Source organism: Protopterus annectens, chromosome 1.part2 (genome assembly GCF_019279795.1).
Source record: "Protopterus annectens isolate FY-2018-M chromosome 1.part2, PAN1.0, whole genome shotgun sequence".
NCBI classification, from domain to species: domain Eukaryota; kingdom Metazoa; phylum Chordata; order Ceratodontiformes; family Protopteridae; genus Protopterus; species Protopterus annectens.
In genome coordinates, this window is record NC_056727.1 from 539,120,389 (window position 1) to 539,143,409 (window position 23,021).

The following is a 23,021-nucleotide window of genomic DNA, read 5'->3' on the forward strand; positions in this document are numbered from 1 at the left end:
GGTCCTGTGACTTATGGTTCCCACACTACCCCCCCCCCCTTTACTAGAAATTAAACCAGAATTTAGCACATAAGTGCTACCATACACACACAGCTTTGCTGAGATGTGTTAAAACATTTGGAAGCTATAAAACCATTTCAAAACTTCCACCCTTCCAGGGTAGCAATTAGTTCACCCCTAAGAACAGTGCAGTCTGATTCCTAGTTCTAGTTTTCAAAAACATTTCATCTCTGGCTGCAGTCAGAACTGTGAGATACAATCTTTATGGCCTAAACCAGGTAATTTAATTTCAGACTATTTTTCAAAGTTAGCAGGGCTGAGATTAACCTCTTCTCTTACAGTGTTCTCTTCTACAATATATTCATTTCAACAGTTGCAATACTGTCTGACATACAGGTGCTTTTCTTTTCTGTCCAGCAGGACCCACTGTTGGTACATTTTTAACACAAGCAGCTTTACAAATAAATTTCCAACACAAGCATCTGTACAAATCAGTTTGATATGCAGATGACATTAAATTCTTTACAAAACTGCAGCTAGCTATGTTGGCATATGTTACACATGCACTGCCCTACTCTGTCCAGCCTTGCTGGCACTACCTCATATCATCACAATCTCTAATACCACTGCTACAAGGATCTCCGGTTATTTTTTATGTTATAGACTTCTTTAGTTTGGTGACAGCCCTTTCTACATTCTGTTGCGAAGTCGTTGTTCTAAAAGTATTTGTGTTCTGAAGTCAAAAGTAGTCCATTAAAAGCAGTCTTTCTGAACTCATACATATTTTTCAAACACTCTTATTTTTCTCTTTGGCGGTCTTTAGTCATCTTGCTCTGAGAGATTACCCTTATTCTGCAGTAGTTTAACCTTTGACTGCCTCTCTGAATAACTCCTGTTATGCCTTAACCATTTATCTTTCTCTTTCATTTCCACCCTATTTTTAAACTCCATTTTCATTTTCTCTTGCTCACTATCAATCATTTCTGAAAGAATTTCTATCTTGCCAAATAACTCAAATAATTTCTACTGCCCATTCCTTAAATCCCTCTGTTTTTAATAGGTTGGTGAAAAAGTGCTAGTGTCTCATTTTTACTTAGTTACCCTGCATTATTTTTATCTTAGTTTTTATTGCTGCATGATTTGAAAGTTATTAGATGTTTGTTAAAGCTTGCAGTTAAATGCACATGTTCCTGTGAAGTATAGATCCAATGTTGCCCATTTTCGTCTGATTCAACTGATGGGACTGTGATGCAACTCTAATCCAGTCTTGGCACCTCCAGATGCGTGGTTCTGGGGCTCTGACTTCTCCCCTATCCATAATTCCTCTTTGTCTCTCCCTGAATGCCACAGATCTCAATTGCCGACTGAACCAAACAGTTGAACATTTCTGGGGCTCTGATATTCTGTTCTGCGTCAAGGATAAATCGGCAATTATTTTTTCCTTTATTAAGCCTTTAAGCTTAGACTTAACTTTTTCACTTTTCTCTACCCTTCTTTAGTGTTTACTATTGTTTACACACAAAAAAATAGATCATTTCTAAAACTGCTTTATCACTACAGATTTTGTATATCTGTATTTAGCCATTAGATCATTACCTTTGTGTGGCTAGATAAAGGTTTTAGAGTCCAGAAGGGATTACCGTTTGGGTATTTTTCAATAGTGACACATAGTTATAAGCTGTGTAAGGACATTCTAGTTAAACTTTCAGTAGTATTACCTTCTGCATGGCATTTGTTGCTGTGGGTTTTTGTCTTTTAATAATGCAATATGGACCATATTTAACAAGAGCTTCAAAAAGTGTACCAAGTATGGCTACACAATTCCCCATCAGAATACCCACACACTTAGGGTATATTGTCTGTGAGCGGCCCGAGGCCTGTGCTTCTTTTGGTCACAAGGCTCTCAAAAGTTAAGGGTAAGCTAATCATTAAAGGATTGTTACTGGCACAACAGGGGTCATCTCAGTCTTCTGCACCTCCTTCGAAGGTTGTAAACAAACCTAGTCAGAAGGACAGAGAAAAAGATGGACAAAAGTGTCACAGAAACAAGACTCCTGAGAAACAAGAAACTGTTCCTCTGACCCAACAATTATCCTGCGTTTGGCACCAAAAATTGCAAAGCCATCAGATCTAATCTCCTTCACCTCTGCTACTATTCATATTGGAGCTGGTCAGCTCCAGATTACATTTGTTGATCCTGCAAGAAAGGTAACAGTTGCCCATTCTTTGAGGAGCCTTACCAGCACTGATGTTGACTGGATGACAGGGAGATTTCTTCAACAGCTGATTCAGTTAGAGGTCATCTTGGCATTGTCAGATTGACCCAGGAACATATCCCATGATCCCTTCACTCAGGATTCTGTTGTCTGTCCAATCCATGGATCAACAGGCCATGGATCTCAACATACCTGGAGCACGTGTCAGCACCAGTAGACCTCACCTCTTTGACTCTGACCTTAACTCACTATTTTTCGACTCTGACCTAGTTAGATCAGGAAGAGAGTTTGAGCAGTAGTGTTGGAGCCAGAGTCCCAGAGCACAGACTGACTTCAAAGCATTCAGGTTCATCTTTTTCTCTTGGGACATCTACTCTCAATAGCTTGGCTTTGAGGTCGTTTTTTGATCTAGGACTGATCGGTATTGGTGGAATTCTCTTGGCCCCAACCCCTGAAGCCGCTTCTTCAATTCCAATTTCCAGCTCGGCTTTTGAAGCCTTCTAGAGGGTTGTCACTGCAAGAGAAAAGGGGGTGCCTGCATCATGCTTGGATCCGTCTTGGTCCCTTTTTTTCTGTTTTGACCTCAGTACCAACAGGGACAGTCGGCTTCCAAAAGTCTCATGGGAGTGCTCGCTCTGGGCTGCCAGTCTGTTTTGAACCTGTGGACTGAAGCTTTCCATCACCAGGTCAAAAAGAAGCAGACTTGTAAAAGGAAAGACACCGATTCATCACCTTAATCTGTCACGGAAGACACTAATTTGGATGAGGGGGAAGGCTCCCCCAGACAACCATTCGGACATATCACTGTGTTCCTGGAGACTTTTGGAGCTGGCTGTTCTACTGTTTGGATGGTCCCTCCTCCTAATGACCTCATTGATTTGGTGACTCTTAAGAGCCTGGCAAGAACCTGACACAGTGGAGTCAATACAGAAGAAACCTGACCGTCTTGGCAGCTTCTAAGGGTAAGACACACTGGAGTAAAGATCCCCTGGTAGATGATATGGCTGTAGGGGTAGCTACCAAAAATGAACTTTCTGAAGATGGTACATCTGTGCATCCCCCTAATAATATGGAGTCCAGCTTTGGACAGATTTGGAAATTTGGACATTTTCTCTTGAGTGCTGAACTACCTGGCTCATGTGACATGCTTCCTGAGAGAACTGACCAAAGAGCTTACCAATTCTCTCAGGTAATTTGCCGGTGGATATACAGAAAAATGTGGAATCCCCAATATGTCTACCTCATCTCACTTTCCAACACATCTGTGCGCCTTTTGCCCAATGCAGCTGATGGAACGGCTAAAACAGCAGACACCGGCATAGCCATGTTACATTATGCCTGGATGCGGTTATGCGATTTTGAGGAAGGCTTTAAGACATCCTTCCTTAATGCCCCTTATTGTGGTTCCACTCTCTTTGGACCCAAGGTTAGAGACACTGACCAGGAGCAAGCAGGATGATAAGACTTTGTCATGGGAATGCACTTCTTAACTCCTCCAAGGGTCTTTTCCAGGAATCAACAAGGAGGAAAGTGATGTGGTTTAGAAAATCTCAGGATTTAACCAAAATGCTTCCTTGACTATACTCTTCCATGGGGGAGTTGAGTCAATGGACGTCACCCTAGGGAAGAGGAGGTCCGCAAAACCAGGTATTTTGTGGACCCTTTTCAGAGAAATCCTTCCAGCTGTCTTGAAGGATTGCCCATCTGCGGCAGTTTGGAGGAAGTCTGGTAGCACTTATTCCTGCACCAACAAACCTGGCAGCCCATCATTTTGGACTTATGGGTGCTGTGTATAATCACCAGAGGATACACAATTCCCTTTCTTTATCCTCATCAACCAATAAAAAGGATTCCTCTAGTTACCACCCCATCAAATGGAATCTGCCATAGCAGAAGTCTAAAAGCTGTTAAAAATAACTGCCTAACAAGTCCCACCAGACCAACTAGGACCTGGCATCTAATCCAGGTTCTGTTTAGTTCCAAAAAATGACCAGGGACGTAGAGCCCATTTTGGACCTCAAGTCATTTAAACCAGTTGGTCAGGTTCAGTCCATTCTACTTCTGTTCAGGAAAGTTGACAGGATGTGCTGAATAGATCTCCAGGATCTTATTAGGTGAAGATAAACAAGTGTTCAAGGAGATATGTCCATTTCCGGCCTGGAGCCAGTCATTATCAGTTCAGAGCTCTGCCCTTTGCTCTCACCACAGCCCCATGGGTGTTCATCAAATGCATGGCAGTAGTCACGGCCTATCTCAGGCTGCAATGGTTCCCTGTTTTTCCTTATTTGGATGATTGGCTCCTAACTGCTCCGACCATGAATAATGCTCATCCAAAGGAGGGACACTACTCCAGTTGCTTCGCAGTTTGGGTGTCATAGTCGGCATCCTCAAGAGCTAACTAAATCCCACTCCATCATTAGAATTCATCAGATTCCACCTAGAAACATTGAACCAGACAGCTGCCTTACCACACTCCAGGATTCTTTCACTTTGAAAAATGGTGAATCAGGTCTTGTGTCATGCCTCCCCACCAGAGAGACTGATTCTAAAACTGCTTATCATTATGGCTTCAATAATCACTATGGTCCCCTTTTCTTGTTTTTGCTTGAAGGTCCTTCAGTGGACTGTCTCATTTCAGTGGTTCCAACTACGTCATCCATTGAGTGCAGTCATTAGACTAACTCTAATATTCCGGACTCTTTATCAACTGGTGGGCATCTTCCGTAGGTTTGTTCAAGGACTGCCAACCCTCTCTACCCCTCTTCCCATAGCTGTGGTCAGAAGACTGTTCATGGTACTGTGACACAATTAGGGGCCAGTGTTCACGCCAATGTTCTGGAGATGAGAGCAGTACAATTAGTGTTGCAGATATTTCAAGACTCTCTGCCAGAAGGTGTGATCTCCATTCAGACAGACAATTTGTCAGTAGTCTGGTACATCAACAAATAAGGGGGAATCAGATCTTAGCCTCTGTGCTGGGAAACCATGAGGGTTTGGCAATGGATGATGTCTTCCCTTCGCTTTCTTGTAGCAACACACATCTTGGGAACTTCCAGTGTGATAGCACACAAGTTAAGCAGACACGTTCTTTTGTCTTATGAGTGGTCCCTCAGTCAAACAATGATAAACAGAATTTTCTGTTGCTGGCGCCAGCCTTACTGCAACCTGTTTGCATCTCATTTAAACAAAAAGTGCAGTAGATGTTCTTCGTGTTTCACTGTTGCAGTCATCACACTTTGGTTATCTGCCTGCAGGTAGCCCTCAGTCGGCCCGAGTACCAGAGTCTTGGGATTTCTGAGTCGGATGCTGTTGCCTTATTCATGACGTCAAGTTGTCCGGGGTATAAAACATGCAGTCAATGCCATTACATCTGATTTTCTTGCCGCACGGGAGCCCAAAGCAGAAGCAGTTCACAAGTGCCGGTCGGCAGCTACCTGAAATTTTCATTTTTCGAGTTTCAAACCTGAAGTGTTCTAAAGCTAAGTACCCCGTTGGGGATCCTTTTTTCTTGTTTTAACTGATGTCAGAAAAAAGTTAACAATTGCCTTGCCTGTGGAAAGCAGATACCTCAGAGATTTTCATTCTTACTGCGTCACCTGTTTAGGCCCAGACCACAAGTCCCTCGCTGTCGGTTTTGTGCCTTGTTCAACGCCCGAACTATTCGTCGTCGGGCTATCTTTGTCTCTAAATTATTTTGCTCTCAATCTCAGTATTCAGAAATGGCTTCGGTAAGCCATCCGACTACCGATATTCCAAAAAAATGCAAAGATAAAGGCAGAGACAGACTGCATAGGTCCAAAACTGCCGACGACTCTTCCATTAAGCTTGTCGCCAGTCTGCCAGTACTCGTGAAGCGCTTTCGCAGGCCCTGTTACCCGCTTCTATAGCTTCGCCGGCCTCTACTGAGACCCATTCGGGGTCTGGTGTGCCGTGAGATGCTTCAACTACGTAACCTGCGGTTGTCTCTACCTTGGATGGGTCTGGAGCCACTGTGCAGGCACTGGCTTCTGAGGGTGTATTCAGATCTTCCGATGTTCGTATCAAACCGACTATTTCGTTAATGACTACATCTGCCGAATTTCTCAGGTCCAGAGTTCGCACTATGCCTAGGAAACTGATGACCAAAGCACATTCTCAAGCTCCCATGCCACAGAAACAAATGCTTAGAGTGGCTGAAGACCTTATTACTTTAAGTGAAGCCAGCCTTCCCCCACTAAAAGACAAATAATTGATTTTCCTTCTGATTCTTCAGACCATGAGTCTGATGACTCTGACCCCTGTGATTACCAGGACATGCCCTTATCTACCTATGAGGACTCAGATGCAGAGGATTCAATTCCCTCAGCCTCCCCCCCAGAGGACCTTTCCTTTGGTGAAACCTTGCATACCCTAAGAGCATTTCCGCTGGGAATGCCAGGACTACCCGCAGTCCAAAAAGAGACTCAGGGAATTTTTAGACTTGCCTCAGCATAGGCCTCTAGCTATTCCCCCTGTCCTGGATATTGTAGATGATGTCTTCATGGAATCCAGCCTTACCCCTGCTACTTTACCCACCTGCTCCTAGGAAACCTGACCGATACTACAGAGTACCTGACTCTCACAAATTTCTCTTTAAAAATCCCACTGCGGATCCAGAGACCATTTCCCAGGGACCTAAAGGTATTAAGGCTTCTACAGCCAAAAACCCTACCCCTTCGGACAAGGATTCTAGGGCTCTAGACAGATGTGGTAAAAAGGTATATGCCTCTGCAACTCTTGCCATCAGGGCTTTAAATTACCAGTTTCACATACTGAAGTATCAGCAGCATATTATTGATCTGATTACACAAAAAATGTTGTTGATTCCTGATTGTGCAGAAAATAAGAACTTACAAGACTTAATGCATTCTGCAAACCAAGTTGCTAACCATACTTTGCAGTGTGGTTTTGATGCCTTAGAAGCATCTTGCAGGGCTGCTGTCACTGGGTCTGTTCCGAGAAGGCATGCTTGGCTGAAGGAACAAATCTTGCCAGACCATGTCAAGGCAAAATTACTTGATGCTCCATTAAACCAAGAATGTTTGTTTGGCTCTAAAGCAGAAGTTGTTCTTAAAATGATGGAGGAAAAAGCTAAATCCATACAAACTGTTAGATTTCTTACAGGTACAGCCACCTAGATTCAGTAGGCATTGACCTTCAAAAAACTGGTCCTTTCCAGTCCCTTCCAGACCTTCTCAGCCCAAACCCAGGGGCAACAGACCACAAAGACTACAGTCTCAGGGTATGCACAGATCTAAATAATGGAGTGCTCCCTGCTCAAAAACTGGTAGTGGTAAGCCACCCCCTGTGGAAAAAGTTCACAATGACTTGTACTTAATCCTTCCCAGCCATGCCCAAGTACTTGCACCCCTAGGAGGAAAACTCGCTCTGCATGCAAAAAACTGGGAGTGTATTACCCAGGACCAGTGGGTCTTAGAATGTGTATCCCTGGGATACAATGTTTATTTCCACTGTCTCCCAACCCCGAGCGGATTGCCAGACCTTCCTCCAAACCAGTGGACAGAGGCCCAAAAGCAAGTACTTTCTCTTCTCAGTATCAGGGCTATTCAACCTGTGCCAACAGAGCTAAGGGGGCAGGGTTTCTACTCCATGCTGTTCCTGGTGCCCAGGAAAGAGAACTGTTGGCACCCTATTCTGGATCTGTCAACCCTAAACACCTTCCTGGTGGTACCAAAATTCAAAATGCTTACAGTCCAGCACCTCCTATGATGGCCAAGGACTCCTGGCTAGTCAGGAAATATCTATGTTTCAGAGCAGGCTGTATGCAGTATCAGTTCTCTGCACTTCCCTTTGGCTTATCTACTGCGCCCAGGGTATTCGCAAAGTGCCTGGGTCCAGCCATTGCTTACTGCAGGCAGAGAAATATTCAAATTTTCCATTACTTGGATGATTGCCTGATTCAGGCGGACAGTCAGGAATTGCTACTTCAGCACCTGACGTTTGTAAAGAGACTCCTAACTTCTCTGGGGTTATACCATCAACGAGAAAAAATCGCATCTGGTACCCAGCCAAAAGATTGTATTCCTGGGAGCAAGCTTGAACACAACTTCCCAGATGGCATTCCTCACTACAGAAAAGCAGGTTTATTTGACAACTTATTTCAAACTACTGGCCACCCAAACCCAGCTATCTGCAATAAAAATAATGCAAGCCTTAGGGTTCATGGCCTCAAGTATTCTGCTGATTCCATATGCAAGACTGCATATGAGGAAACTTCAATGGTACTTAAAAAGTCTCTGGATCAACATTCCCAGGACCTGGAAACGGTGATTCCCATCATTCCTTGCCTAAGGACAGAGTTCCTTTGGTGGGCAGAGGCTTGCAACAATGACGACTCCCTTTCTCACAATCCCCCGCCGTCCAAACTCTTGACAACAGACTCATCAGACTATGCATGAGGGGCTCACATGGCAGGCAAATGCATTCAAGGCAAATGGAGCCCAGGGCAAATTCACCAGCATATCAATCAAAAAGAAATGTTAGCTGTACAGAATGCACAGACAGCCTTCAAATGCCTTATCCTTCTAGGACAACTCCTGATAAAGACAGACGACACCACAGTTATGTGGTACATAAACAAGTAGGGGGGAACTCTCTCCTACCCACTCTTCAGGTTAGGCATGGCTCTGTGGAACACAGCCTTAAGCAACCAAGTGCACCTGCAAGCTCAATTCCTGCCAGGCAAACAAAATTCACTGGCAGACGACTTAAGCAGAAATCTAATGGACACACACGAGTGGAAACTGGAACCAGACTCATTCAAACTTCTAGTACACAGGTGGGGGACACCAGAGGTGGATCTCTTTGCGTCCCCCCAAAACCATCAACTAAACAAATTTTGCACCAGAATTCTCCACAGCCAAGTTTGGAAAGTGGATGTCCTATCCTTCACATGGGAAAACCTTTCAATCTATGCGTTTCCCCCTCAGCCCCTTCTTCCAAAAGTACTCCTCAAGGTCAAACAGGACAGGCCAAGGACAATCCTTATTGCATCAGACTGGCCACGCCAACACTGGTACCCACTCCTATGCAGTCTGACAGTAGTGCCACCCTGGCACCTGCATCAAACCCCCTCTCTGCTGTCCCAGTAGGAGGGACAGATTTTGCATCCTCCGCTGCAAACCCTGAACCTGAACCTGGCAGCCTGGCTTATTCCCTGAATACATCACCAGCAACCCTCAGCAAACAGTTGCTGGATGTTATCCTTGAGGCCAGGAGGCCCAGTACTAGGAAATCCTATTCAGAAAAGTGGAATAGATGCTGTTCTTGGAGCCAGTCTCAAGGGAAGGACACAGCCATACCCTCCTTGCCTCAAATCCTAGATTACCTAGCAGAGCTGCTCCACAAAGGCCTATCCTTCTAATCAGTTAAGATTCATGCCTCTGCCATCTCAGCTCATTACAATACTGAGCCACCCTCTTCTCTCACTTTCTGATCAAACAGTTCCTGAGAGGAGCTAACAAGACCCCCAAGGAGAGCTCCCACTCCTGCCTGGGACCTTAACTTTGTACTAGAGAAGCTCACGCTTCCCCTTTTGAGCCTGCTGCTACAGCAGAGTTAAAAGTCCTCTCTTGGAAAACAGCCTTACTGCTAGTCTTCACTTCAACAAGAAGAGTGTCTGAGTTACAGGTCCTTATGGCTGTGGAACCCTTCCATTATCTTCCATGCGGACAGGGTTTCCCTCAGGACTAACCCATCTTTTATGCCCAAGGTGGTATCCAGTGTGGCTTTAAACCAATCCATCCATTTGCCAACCTTTTTTCCTAATCCTCAGAATAAAGGGGAAAGGATCCTGCACTCCTTGGACGTGCACATACAGTTCAGGTTCTACCTTGACAGGACTAAACCTTTTGGAAAATCTGACCAGCTGCTAGTCAGATTTGCTACAGGGGCAGAGGGCAAGGCCATTTCAAAACAAACCATTTCTAAATGGATAGCACACCATCCATTTCTGCTACAAACACCATGGAAAACCTACCCCACAAGGGATCAGGCCTCATTCCACTAGGGCTACCTCAACCTCTACAGCTTTTCTCAGAGGGACATCCTGGAAGCTGCAACCTGGAGTTCTGTACACACCTTCACCAAGCATTACCACTTTACCTATCTTTTCTAAATCCATAGCTGGATTTGCCACAGCAGTCTTGCAAGGCCTGCTAGCCAGCCCTATTACTTCTCAACTGCCTCCACCCTTCCTCAACTTTGCGAATCAACCCAAGTGTAATGACTGCAACAGTGAAACACGAAGAACATAGTACAGTTGTGTACACTTACCATAAATGTAGGTGTTCAAGTGTATTCACCGTTACAGTCCTGGTTACCCTCCCTCCAACACCCTGTCTTTCTATACCTTCTACCTATCCTCTTTTTTTGGCCATTTCTTATGGAAATGGTTTTAACTTTTTACTGGAGGTGTTCCACACCATTTGATTGCTTCCTGTTTGGGGGGCTCCTGACATCTGGGGCCAGAAAAACTGATGGCGTCGGCTGCATGTTTTATACCCTTGACAACCTGACGTCATGGATGAGGCGACAGTAGTCGAAGCAGAAATCCCAAGACTGTGGTATTCGGGCTGACTGAGGGCTACCTGCAGGCAGATAACCCAAGTGTGATGACTGCAACAGTGAATACACTCGAACATCTACATTTATGGTAAGTGTACACAACTGTACTTTACTTTGCCCTCTTTCCTCCTCAGGGCCAATCACCTTGGGACTCCCTGGTCCACAGTTGGCCCTGTGTGTTTTATAAGCTTTTCACCATTCCTTTTGACCGTAAAGTTTATGCAGGAAACCAGAAAGTGCAAGGCAAGAGTAATCCTCATTGCTCATTATTGGCCCCAGCAAGTTTAGTTCCTGTTCCTTCGACCTCATCTTCTGTGTCCTTCCTGGATACTGGGTCACAGTCCAGATCTCTTATCGCACCCATCCGGTTATTTTCTCTATAATCTAGACACCTTGAATCTAACCAGTTAGTTACTCCAATTTTAGCGATTGGTAAAGATGCCAGGTTTTCAGAAGAGTTAGCTCACATTCTAACAGTTTCTCAGAAATCTAGCACTCAGAAGGTTTACCAAAGTAAATCGAAAATTTTGTGACTTGCCTGGTACACTGAAAACCAAGCCACAGCACCAGACTTGAGAGAACAAATGTCTGGAGCCCATCTTCCAAAAGAAGGATTTCTAGGGGATCTTGGCCCATATTTAGAAAGCACAGCAACAAAATCCTTGAGCTAGTGCTCCCCCTTCTCAGCTATGGAGAAATGCTGAATGCCTTCATGCAAGTATGTTATCTTAACATAATAGTAGAGGCTTTAACAGCTAGTGCCCCAGTATCCTGTACCACCAGCAAAAGACATGCCACTCTGATCTTGAGCAATCTCCCACAGTGGAGGAAGAACTTGTGGCAAACAATATAGTCGCTTAGAGGAGGCAGCAGACTCATCAGGTGCTGGGGAGCAGAACAGTACATAGTAAATTGCTGTCACATATAGCACCTTCTTCAAAAAGACAGTATTCATCACCGTGGACTACAATCACAACTGTGAGTCGCACAGCAGGAAGATGAAGGCTATGGAAATCAAGCCCTGGACTACAAGAAACAGCTTGCCAATAGGTCATGGTTTCAATCCACTGCATTAACTGCCAGGCTTCATACTCTCAGCACTCATTTTATTAACTTTCGTAAGACTCTTCCAAGTTCCATAAGTAAAACCATATGTTATCTGCTCTGACATCCAGAACTATTACCTACCCATGTTTATGTGAAACCAGAGGTACTTGTATAACAATGTTTTAGTAACCTTATCTAAATGCTTAAAGCATATACATTCTTGCTTTAATTGATATAAGAATCTTATTTGCTGGATGCTTTTTAACACTTGATCATTTATAACTACATGACCAGTCTTTGGTGTTATCCTAGTTTATTTTTATTTATCATATTTTTGGTGGGATCATATTGTTGAATAATAGCTTTGGGTTTTGGGGGTTATTGGTTGACACTAGGTGTTTCGCCCCTGCACCATGATATCACCACCTCAACTCTCACACACTCATCTCCTACTATATATCATTTGCATCACTTCCCTCACTCTGCTAACCACCATTACCGGTTACCAAACACCACTTACCTACACACTATTCATTCCTTACAAAGGAACATCCCCCAACACTCCAAACCCCATACCATATTTACAACTAACCCCATACAACTATCACACCACCATAATCCTCCATCTCAGACACAAGCTATGCCCATCAAATAGCCTATCCCACACCACTCTTAATTACACAAAACTCATCTGCAAACTAGTCAAACTTTATGTACACCTGAAAACAGCACTAGTATGCTGCGGGTGACATACACTCCAACCCAGGCCCACTCAGTCCAGATAGATCAATCCCAGACCTAAATACAATTCTACTCTAAAGGCCCACAAACTCACTCCTCATCATAAATCTAAATATTAGAAGCATCTTAAATAAGGTCCATGACCTCCATGCCTTAATCTCCTACCATCCAGATATTGTCATTCTGACAGAGACCTGGCTTAAGCCCCCTAATTCAAGATAATGAAATCACAGCACCAGGCTACAATATAATCAGAAATGACAGAGTAGGAAAAAGGGGTGGAGGAGTAGCAATACTATATAAAACTCACCTTATCTTAGAAAAACTAGACATAACCCCAGACTTAGATAACTCATCCTCACTAAACTGAAACTTAACCCACATAAACACATCAACATTATAGGATGCTACATCCCACCAGGGAACAATATTACTATCACAGAAAAACTACTAGAATGGATAACAAACACCATTCCCCAAGAAAACATCCTATTAGGCGACCTTAATATTGACTGGGTCAACTGCTCCAGTCTAAACCCTATTTCCCATATCAACCTACATGGACTAACCCAACTAATAACTTCCCCCACCAGAACAGACAAAAGAACCAAACATCAATCTATACGATACTGGATACTAGTATCTCATCCTTCCCACATATCTCACGCTGGCTGCCTGCCAGATGCCCTCAACGACCACCTACCTACATTTCTAATAAGAAGCAAAACTCCCCAACTGACCCAAGAAACTGTCAGGGAATGTAGGAATAGAAATAACTTCAGCCAACTCAACTTAAATAATGACCTAAAACTATGTAACTGGACCCCCCCTAAAAACCTTGGAACTTGCTGAAGCAGTACTATACTTCAATGCTACCTTCATTAACATACTTAACCATCATGCCCCTCCTAGAACTACAAGAATCAGAACTAAACATGCACCTTGGCTAACTTTAAATACTAAACATTACTCCAAGATGGGAACAAAGCATGGACTGTCATAAAAGCAAATCCCAAATAGACAAACATACCGTCAGTTACATAACTAAGTCAAACAACTTATTAAAATAGACAAAAACTCCTGCTACCAAAATATGCAGAATAAATATATTAACAACCCAAAAAAGTTGTGGGCTGCTGTCAACACTGTACTACAACCACCCCCAAAATAGTGAACAACCCACTCAGCTCAACAAATTCTTCACAGAAACTATCCAAAACCTAGCCGCAACCAACTAAGCCCCAACAACCCATCCCCAACTAAAATACCCTCTTCACCCAAAACAAATCTTAGTTACCCCATCTTCACCTTCAAACCAGGGCCAACCAAAATCATACAAAAATTACTCCAAAAACTTAAGCCAGCCTCTACAGCCACCGATAATCTACCTTCCGAATATCTGCAACTCGCAGCTGAAGCAATAGCCTACCCTGTCTCCATATTAATAAACAGATCTATCTCAGTGTGCAAGTACCCCATCTTTGGAAAATATCACATATTACACCACTGCACAAAAGGGGGTACCTCTGTAGAACTTAACTATTGACCCATAGCTATACTATTCTCCCTATCAAAACTTCTAGAGAAGATTGTCCACATACAATTGATGAAGTACCTCTGCAACATGATTTCAGACCCTTCCATAGCACCACCACTGCACTTGCATCATTCACTAATACTGTCAATAACCACAGAAACAATGGACTGCTAGTATCTGCAACTGTCTTAGACAAAGCCTTTGACCATGGTCAACCATGAAAAACTGCTTCATACACTAATCACTCAAAATCTCAGCTTCTCTACTATTTCTTGGTTTAAGAGCTACCTAGGTGGTAGGCAACAAGCTGTAAAATGGCAAAGTCACCTCTTCCTTACTGCCTGTCTCCCTAGGGGTACCCCAAGGCTCCATCCTGGGTCCTGTACTTTTCACCCAATTTACTAATCAACTACCATCCACCATACCCAAAGCTTCAGTCCAATATGCAGATGATACCACCATTATCTGTGCAGCCAACTCCCTTGACCACCTCCTCTCCCTAACACAAGAATGCTTTTCCCTGGCAGAAACGGATCACTAACCAAAACCTCATTCTAAACCCAGCCAAAACTAAATTATTCCTCTTCAGCCCTCACAGATCTCCACCCTCCTCATCTAACTTTTCAGTCTCCTCTCATAACACCACCATCACACCCAGCAGTCACGCCAAAGTGGTAGTCTTTGAAATTGACAATAGCCTTAAATTTGACATTCATATCTCCCAGACCATAAAAAGAGTCCACAAAATGGACCTACTTTATCACAACACAGTTTCTCACCAGTCACTCTAAGGTTACCACAGCCAGGACACACCTCCTATCGACTCTACTTTACGTCTCCCCCGTGCTTACCAATCTTAGAAAAACTGAGCTTAACAAACTAGATAGCTGCTACAATAAAATAGCCATATTTGCCACAGGATCACCTTCTAGAACCCACCATTGTGAAAGCTTAAAAAAACTCAACTGGTTAGAACTCCCCCTGACCCTTCAAGTCAACCAACTAGCACTTGCTCACAAAGTACTACATCATCCAGGCAACACACCAACCCTGCAGCAGCTACTCCAGCCTTACACCACTACCAGATCTGTAAGATCAAGTACCCAACACCTCCTTAAGGTAACAAACTTTAAAAATGAGGCAGGTAAATCGGTTTATAGCCACTTCATCTCTAAAATCTGGAACTTCCTTCCAGCACATATAATAAATAACGCCACCACCCAATTTTAAAAAAACTACTCAAAACACACTTCCTGAGTCACAGATTTTTTACCTGTACTGTACTACCCCTGGATAGTAACTCATATGTCTCTGTTTCTAGCAACTAGAGTAACAGCTTATCTACTGCTTTTGTAATGTCTGCATGGGGTAATAGCATCACTGAACACTGTAAAGAAACCTAAAGGAAGTAGTATCTCTCATATGTAGAAATGAGTTATGAAGTTATCTACTCTATCTTCCTTCTATATTTGCTGCTAAACACCTCTATAACATGTATATATTAATGTAGCCTGTGAATGTTGGCAAATACACTCTTTGGTTAACTCACTATCTTATATTTACTATAATTCTATAAGAAGTATATGTGCAATGGGATTCATTTAATTTGAATTATTGTGAGGTTTTTAAGATGGACAACTCAAACAGGAGTTTTAAGCGTACATATCGACGTATTTTAATTATTTATTTTAATTATGTATTTTAATTATGTGATTTTATATCATATAGTTAATAATGTATTTAATTGCACTTTAATAACACTAGTTATTAGACTATAAACTTATAAAATGGTTTATACAGGGGATTTGGTTTAACGTACGATTAAACTAACGGAGAAATTTATTTACATAAAAGGGGTTAATCGAAAACAGAGCGTGCGCACCAAACCAAATCAGTTTTTAAATAAAATCTTTGTATTTTTTCACTGTTTTCATGTTAATGTTGTTCAGCATTTTAACGCAAGTTGCATCAGCACAGCTACCACAAGATAATTTTAATGGTAACAAGGTATATGCACTTACTACTTATTTGTCTTGATGGTACTTTTAAATGTATGGTTTACACTGACTGGAATAATGACAATGTGATTTGGAATTGCATTAGATGCTTTATAGGCATCTTTAACACCATTATTAGGCTTTAACAATCATTATTCAATTAATTAACCAATGATATGGTATGTTGGAAGCATATAAAAGCATTGCTGGTTGTACAACAATTACACTTGAAAAAGCCCATTACGAACGGGCGAAAGCGCTTGTGCTGAAGTTTGTGATTTTTTGTGCTGTGGATTAAAGGACTTGGACTTACTGAATTATCGTTTTCCATTGTGGCTTCACTTGGTTTTGGAACTGCATGCAAACATATTCTGACGTATTTGTCAATTCAAACATTTTTGGTCAGCAGAGGTAGAGGTTTTGGACTTTTCGCATTTGTTTATTCAGTTTGCTTCTGTCACAGTTTATAAGTATAAAGATTGTGTACTCTATATTTTGTTTATTGAACCTTTTGGTTAACATGTCTTTCTCTTGTTAATGATGTTACTGCTCTAGAGCTTTTCTCCCCTGGCCTCCACTGAAAATGGACATGTATCCAATTGGACTCTCCCGGTTAACAAATGTTAAATAAATAAATAAAATAAATATTAGATTTCTTATGTTTCATAAAGGTTTCAGTTTCTCCACTACAAAAGTTCAATTAGCAGCTATTTTAAATTTTCACAATGGCCATAATCAGACACTGTTAGTGTCCTTGAAAGTTTCTAAAGCCTTCTTCAAGAAAACATTCCTTCTCAAACCTCTCACAAGAGATCTTGGTCCTCCTTGGGATATCACAATTATGCTACAAACCCTTACCCAATCTGTTTGAACCAGTATTAACATGGAAAACAATCTTCTTGGTGGCAGTCACTTCAGCCAAGAGAATTAAGAGTTACAAACCCTTTCATGCAAACCACCATATCTGACTTTTCACAACGATGTAGTTTTCTTAAAATCAAATCCTTTATTCCTAAGGTGGCATCAGAATATAACCTCACTCAAGCTTTAAATCATCCACTTTTCTCCTCAAAGTTCTCTTACAAAGGAGAATGTACATTGTATTTGCTTGACGTTCATATACAACTTAGATTTTATCTCCACAGAATAAAAGACTTCAGAAAATCAAATAAGTTACTTTGTTGACTTTTCCAGAATCAAATTAGGGTGTGGTATTTCCAGTTTCACCTTTTCTAGATAGCTGTCAATCTGCATTTTATTTGTTGTTGATAAACTCGGTTTGCCATTACCTAAAAGACCAACAGTTCATTGCACAAGGTTAGTGGCAACTTCTCCAGTTTAACAAAATCTGTTCTTCGAGGTAAAAGTTCCTAATGTTCCACCCAGTCAGTGGGTACTTGCAGCAGCAGAAATTTCCAAGCTGCTAGAAAAAGGTCATCCAGCCTGTCCCCGAAGACCAGCTAGAATCCAGAGTCTACTCAAGGTTCTTTTTGGTACCTAAGAAATCAAGGGACCTCTGACATATTCTGGCCCTTAGTCATTTGAATCAGCATGTCATGCCAACAAAATTCTGGATGATTACACTTCACGCCATATTGCCTCTACTGAGGAAGGGATGATTGGTTGTGTTCCATAGATCTCAAGGATGCATGCTATCATGTGAAGATAGAGAAGCATTCTAGGAGATTTCTTCATTTCCAGCTGGGAACCAATCATTATCAGTTTAGAGACCTGCCCTTGGGTTTTGCCACAGCTCCCAGGTGTTGACTAAAGTTATGGCAGCGGTAGCAGTACATTTATGCCTACTAGGGATCCAGGTTTTCTCATACCTCGATGGTTGGCAGTTTTACCAGTAAAGCTCCAATCCCTTATCACACCATCAGAACTTTCTGCTCCTACTGTTGCAAGATCTAGCTCCTCAAATTTCCTCAGGAGTAATTTATGGGTGTGGCTCAGGGTTAATTCAAAGTATTGATCCTCCTTGTAAATTATTCCCTGATAAAATAAAAAGGGATACCTCCTTTTCTGAAAAGTAGTTTTTTTTCCCTCAAATGTTTGATTCAGACTCAGAAGAGAGCACAGTTTGACTCTCCCTGTGGGTTTTATCTTTCTCTGAGACCGTTTTTAGAACATGTCAGTGTTTTCAGTGGGAGAACATTGAATTTTCTCAGTCCCTAACAAAATGCTGTGAGCTGTTGCAGAAAGAATTTCAAGAACCTGCACCCATTCCTCCGGTTGTGTCAATTTTGGAGGATGTTTGTTGCTGCTTGTAGATGTTCTTCGTGTTTCACTGTTGCAGTCATCACATTTGGGTTATCTGCTTGCAGTAGCCCTCAGTCGGCCTTCTTTGGGTCCTGCGTCGGTTGCTGTCTCATCTTCTGTGACGTCAGGTAGTCTGGTATAAAGCATGCAGCCGATGCCATTACATCAGTCTTTCTTGCCGTGCAGTGCCCGAAGCAGAAGCAGTTCTCAAGTGCCAGTCAGTCGACTACTGAAATTTTTGTTTTCGAGTTTCAGAACCAAAGTCTTCAACTAAAGCTAAGTACCCTGTTGGGGAAACTTTTTCTTGCTCTAAACCAATGTCAGTAAAAGTCAATAATTGTATTTCTTGTGGAAGGCAAATATCTCATAAAGATTTTCATTCATACTGTATTCCTTGCCTAGGCCCTGACTGTGACGAACCTCGCTGTCGGTTTTGTGCCTTATTTAAGCAACAAACTATTCATCGTCTGTATATTTACGCTTCTAAATATTTTGGTACTCTGTTCAGTTATCCAGATAAGTCTTTGGTTAGCCATCCGACTACCGACATTCTGAAAAAATGCAAAGATAAAGACAGAGACAGGCCGCCTAGATCCAAAGCTGCCAACGATGTTTCTCCTAAGCCAGTCGCCAGTTCATCGGTACTCAGTGAGGCGCTTTCGCAGCCCCTCATACCTGCTACTTCAGATTCGCAGGCCTCTACTGAGACCCATTCGGAGACCGGTATGCCACGAGATGCTGCAACTGCGGAACCTGCGGATGTCTCTACCTTGGTTGGGTCTGGAGCCACTGTGCAGGCACTGGCTTCTGAGGGTGTATTCAGGCCTACTGACTTGCATATTAAACCAACGCCATCTTCTTCTTCAATGCCTAAATCTCAAACCATGCCTAGAAAACCGACGCCCAGACCACATGGTCAGGCCTCTATGCCTAAAAAACAAATAAGAATGGCTGAAGACCTTTAATCTGGGGAAGCCAACCTTCCCCCTCTAAGAGACCTAGGACTGAATTTGCTTATGATACTTCTGACCAGGATTCTGAAATTTCTGTTTCCTCTGATGACCAGGATTTACCCTTATCTACCTATGAAGATTCTGATGCAGAGGACTCTATTCCCTCTGCCCCCCCAGAGGATTTCTCTTTTGGTGAAACCTTGCATACTCTTAGGGAGCATTTTCGTTGGGAAAGCCAGGATTACTCTGATTCTAAAAAGAGATTTAGGAATTTCTCTCCTGTACTAGACATTGTTGATGATGCCTTTTCGGAATCTAGCTTGGCCCCTGACTCTTTATCTTCTGCTCCCAGAAAACCTGATAGATATTACAGGGTTCCTGACTCTTACAAGTTCCTTTTTAAAAATCTTACTGCGGATCCTGAGACCACTTCACAGGGTCTGTGCTTAGAAGGCATGCTTGGCTTAAGGAGCAATCTTTGCCTGATCATGTTAAAGCTAAATTGCTGGATGCTCCCTTAAATCAGGACCGCCTGTTTGGCAACAAAGCAGAAGAAGTTCTTAAAAAGATGGAGGAAAAAGCTAAATCTATGCAAACTGTTAAAGATTTCCTACAAGTACAGCCTCCAAGATTTAGTAGGCATTGGTCCTTTCCTGCCTCTTCCAGGCCTTCTCAGTCCAAACCCAGAACCAGCAGAACACCCAGGCTTCAGTCCCAGGTTACGCACCAGACTAAGCAGTGGGGGGCTCCCACTTCCAAATCAGGGAGTAGTAAGACTCCCCCCTATGGTAAACTGTCTCAGTGATTTAACTTTAAAACTTCCAAGCACTTCTTAACTGACTGCACCTTTAGGGGGAAAGATTGCTCTGCAGGCAAAAAAACTGGGAACTTATTACCCAGGACAAATGGGTTTTAAATATAGTTTCCCAAGGATACAGATTTCACTTCCACACATTACCAACCCCAAACAGTTGGCCAGATCTACCCCTAAATCAGTGGCAGAGGCTCAAATGCAAGTACTCTCTCTCTCTCAAGCATAAAGGCTATTCAAACTGTACCAGAAGAGGAAAAGGGACAAGGTTTCTACTCGACTTTTCCTAGTACCCAAAAAAGGCAACTCATGGCGTCCTATCCTGGACCTGTCTGTCTTAAACACCTTTTTGCTGATTCAAAAATTCAAGATGCTAACTCTTCCCCAGCTGCTTCGTGTGCTAGGCAAAGATAGCTGGTTTGCAACACTGGATTTAAAGGAAGCCTACCTGCACATCCCAATCAGGGAATCTTGCAGAAAATACCTACGCTTCAAAGCAGGCTACATGCACTATCAGTTCTCTGCACTGCCCTTTGGCTTATCTACTTGCGCCCAGGGTGTTCACGAAGTGCCTAGCTCCAGTCATTGCATTTTGCAGGCAAAGAAATATTCAGATATACTCATACCTGGACGATTGTCTAATTCATGTAGAAAGCCAGGACATACTTTTGAATAATCTGGCATTTGTACAAAAGGTGCTAACTTGTCTGGGGTACACCATAAACGAAAAGAAATCACATCTGTTACCCTGTCATCAAATTCTATTCCTGGGAGCAAGCTTGCACACAACTTCCCAGATGGCTTTCCTCATGCCAGCGAAGCAAATTAATTTGACATCTTACTTCAAACTAGTGGCCACAAAAACTCTGCTTATCTGCAAGGCAAATACTGCAAGCCTTGGGGATCATGGCCCCCTGCATTCTATTAATTTCATATACAAGACTGCATATGAGGAAACTACAATGGTTTCTAAAAAGCCTATGGTGTCAACATTCTCAGGATCTAGAAGCAATGATTCCTATCATACCTTGCCTATGGTTAGAATTCCTTTGGTGGGCAGAGGCCTGCCACCAAAACAAGGGACTACCATTCACTCTACCCCTGCCTCCCAAACCCTAACAGACGCATCAGACTATGCATGGGGGGCTCACCTGGCAGGGAAGTGCATTCAGGGCAAATGGAACCCAAGTCAAATGCACCTGCATATCAATCAAAAAGAAATGTTAGCTGTACAGAATGCTCTGACAGCCTTCAAGGACCACATTCTTCCAGGACAATTAATGGTAAAGACAGATAACACCGCTGTTATGTGGTACATAAACAAGAAGGGGGTACCCATTCTTACCCCCTCTGCAGACTAGCCATGGCTCTGTGGAACGCAGTCTTGAGCTACCAAGTGCATCTGCAGGCTCAGTTCCTGCCAGGAAAGCTAAATACACTGGCAGATGAACTAAGCAGAAATCTCATGGACCCACATGAGTGGAAACTGGAACCAAAGACCTTCGATATGGTGATAAACAAATGGGGGAGCTCAGATACAGACCTGTTTGCCTCCCCCTAGAACTACCAATTGGACAAATTCTGCACAAGGACTCCTCACAAACAAGCTTGGAAAGTGGATGCTCTGTCTTTCAGCTGGAAAAATCCATCAGTTTATGACTTTCCTCCTCTGCCTCTCCTCTCCAAAGTACTACTAAAGATCAAACAGGGCAAACCAAGGATGATGCTGATTGCACCAGACTGGTCACACCAACACTGGTACCCACTCTTGCGCAGTGTATCACTGCTAGCCCCATGGCACCTGCCTCAGACCCCTACCCTGCTGTCACAGCAGGAGAGCCAGATTCTGCACCCTCAGCTTCAAACCCTGAACCTGGCAAGCCTGGCTGATTACTTAATCTCTTCGTTACCATCCCTCAGTAAACAAGTGTTGGATGTCATTCTGGAGGCAATGAGGCCTAGTACTAGAAAAAAATCTGTGCCTGGAACCAAACTTAAGGGATGGCCACAGCAGTGCCCAATTTACCTCAGATTCTTCAATACTTAACGGAGATGCTTCACAAGGGCCTTTCCTTTTCCTCCATCAAAATTCACGCCTCAGCTATTTCAGCTCATTACAACACAGAACCACCCCTCTTTTCCTACCCACTGCTCAAGCAGTTCCTCAGAGGGGCCAAAAACATAAGACCACCCAGGAGAGCCCCAACTCCAGCCTGGGACCTTAAATTTGTATTGGAGAAACTCACTCTTCCTCCTTTTGAGCCAGCTGCAAGTGCATAGTCAAAATTCCTTTCTTGGAAAACAGCTTTCCTTTTTAGCAATTACTTCAGCAAGAAGGGTATCTGAATTACAGACCCTTATGGCAGTGGAGCCTTTCATCTTTCATGCGGACAGGGTCGTCCCTCAGGACCAATCCTTCCTTCATGCCCAAGGTGGTATCCAGTGTGGCTCTTAATCAATCCACTCATTTACCAACCTTCTTTTCTAATCCACAGAACAAAGGGGAACGGATGCTGCACTCCTTAGATGTACACAGACAACATAGATTTTACTGCACTGCTTAGATGTACACAGACAACATAGATTTTACTTGGACAGGACTAAACCTCAAAGGAAATCTGAACAACTGCTGGTGGCATTTGCTGCAGGGGCAGAGGGGAAGGCTATTTCAAAGCAAACCATTTCTAAATGGATAGGCCATTGCATTTATTTCTGCTATAAGCACCATGGAAAACCTATCCCAAAGGGGGTTAGACCCCATTCAACCAGGGCTGCATCTACCTCTACAGCCTTTCTCAGAGGTGTCCCTACCAGAGAGATCCTAGAAGCTGCTACCTGGAGTTCTGTACATAC

At 43.0% G+C, this 23,021-nt stretch overlaps 1 protein-coding gene across 1 annotated transcript in view; it reads left to right on the forward strand.

Moving 5' to 3' along the window:
- The first annotated feature begins 3,216 nt into the window (after positions 1-3,216).
- Positions 3,217-23,021, forward strand: part of LOC122792379 (son of sevenless homolog 1-like) — a 401,109-nt gene continuing 381,304 nt past the window's right edge. The window contains exon 1 of the mRNA XM_044060165.1: positions 3,217-3,405. Within this exon, the coding sequence (XP_043916100.1) occupies positions 3,217-3,405 (189 nt within the window). The remainder of the gene's footprint in view (positions 3,406-23,021) is intronic.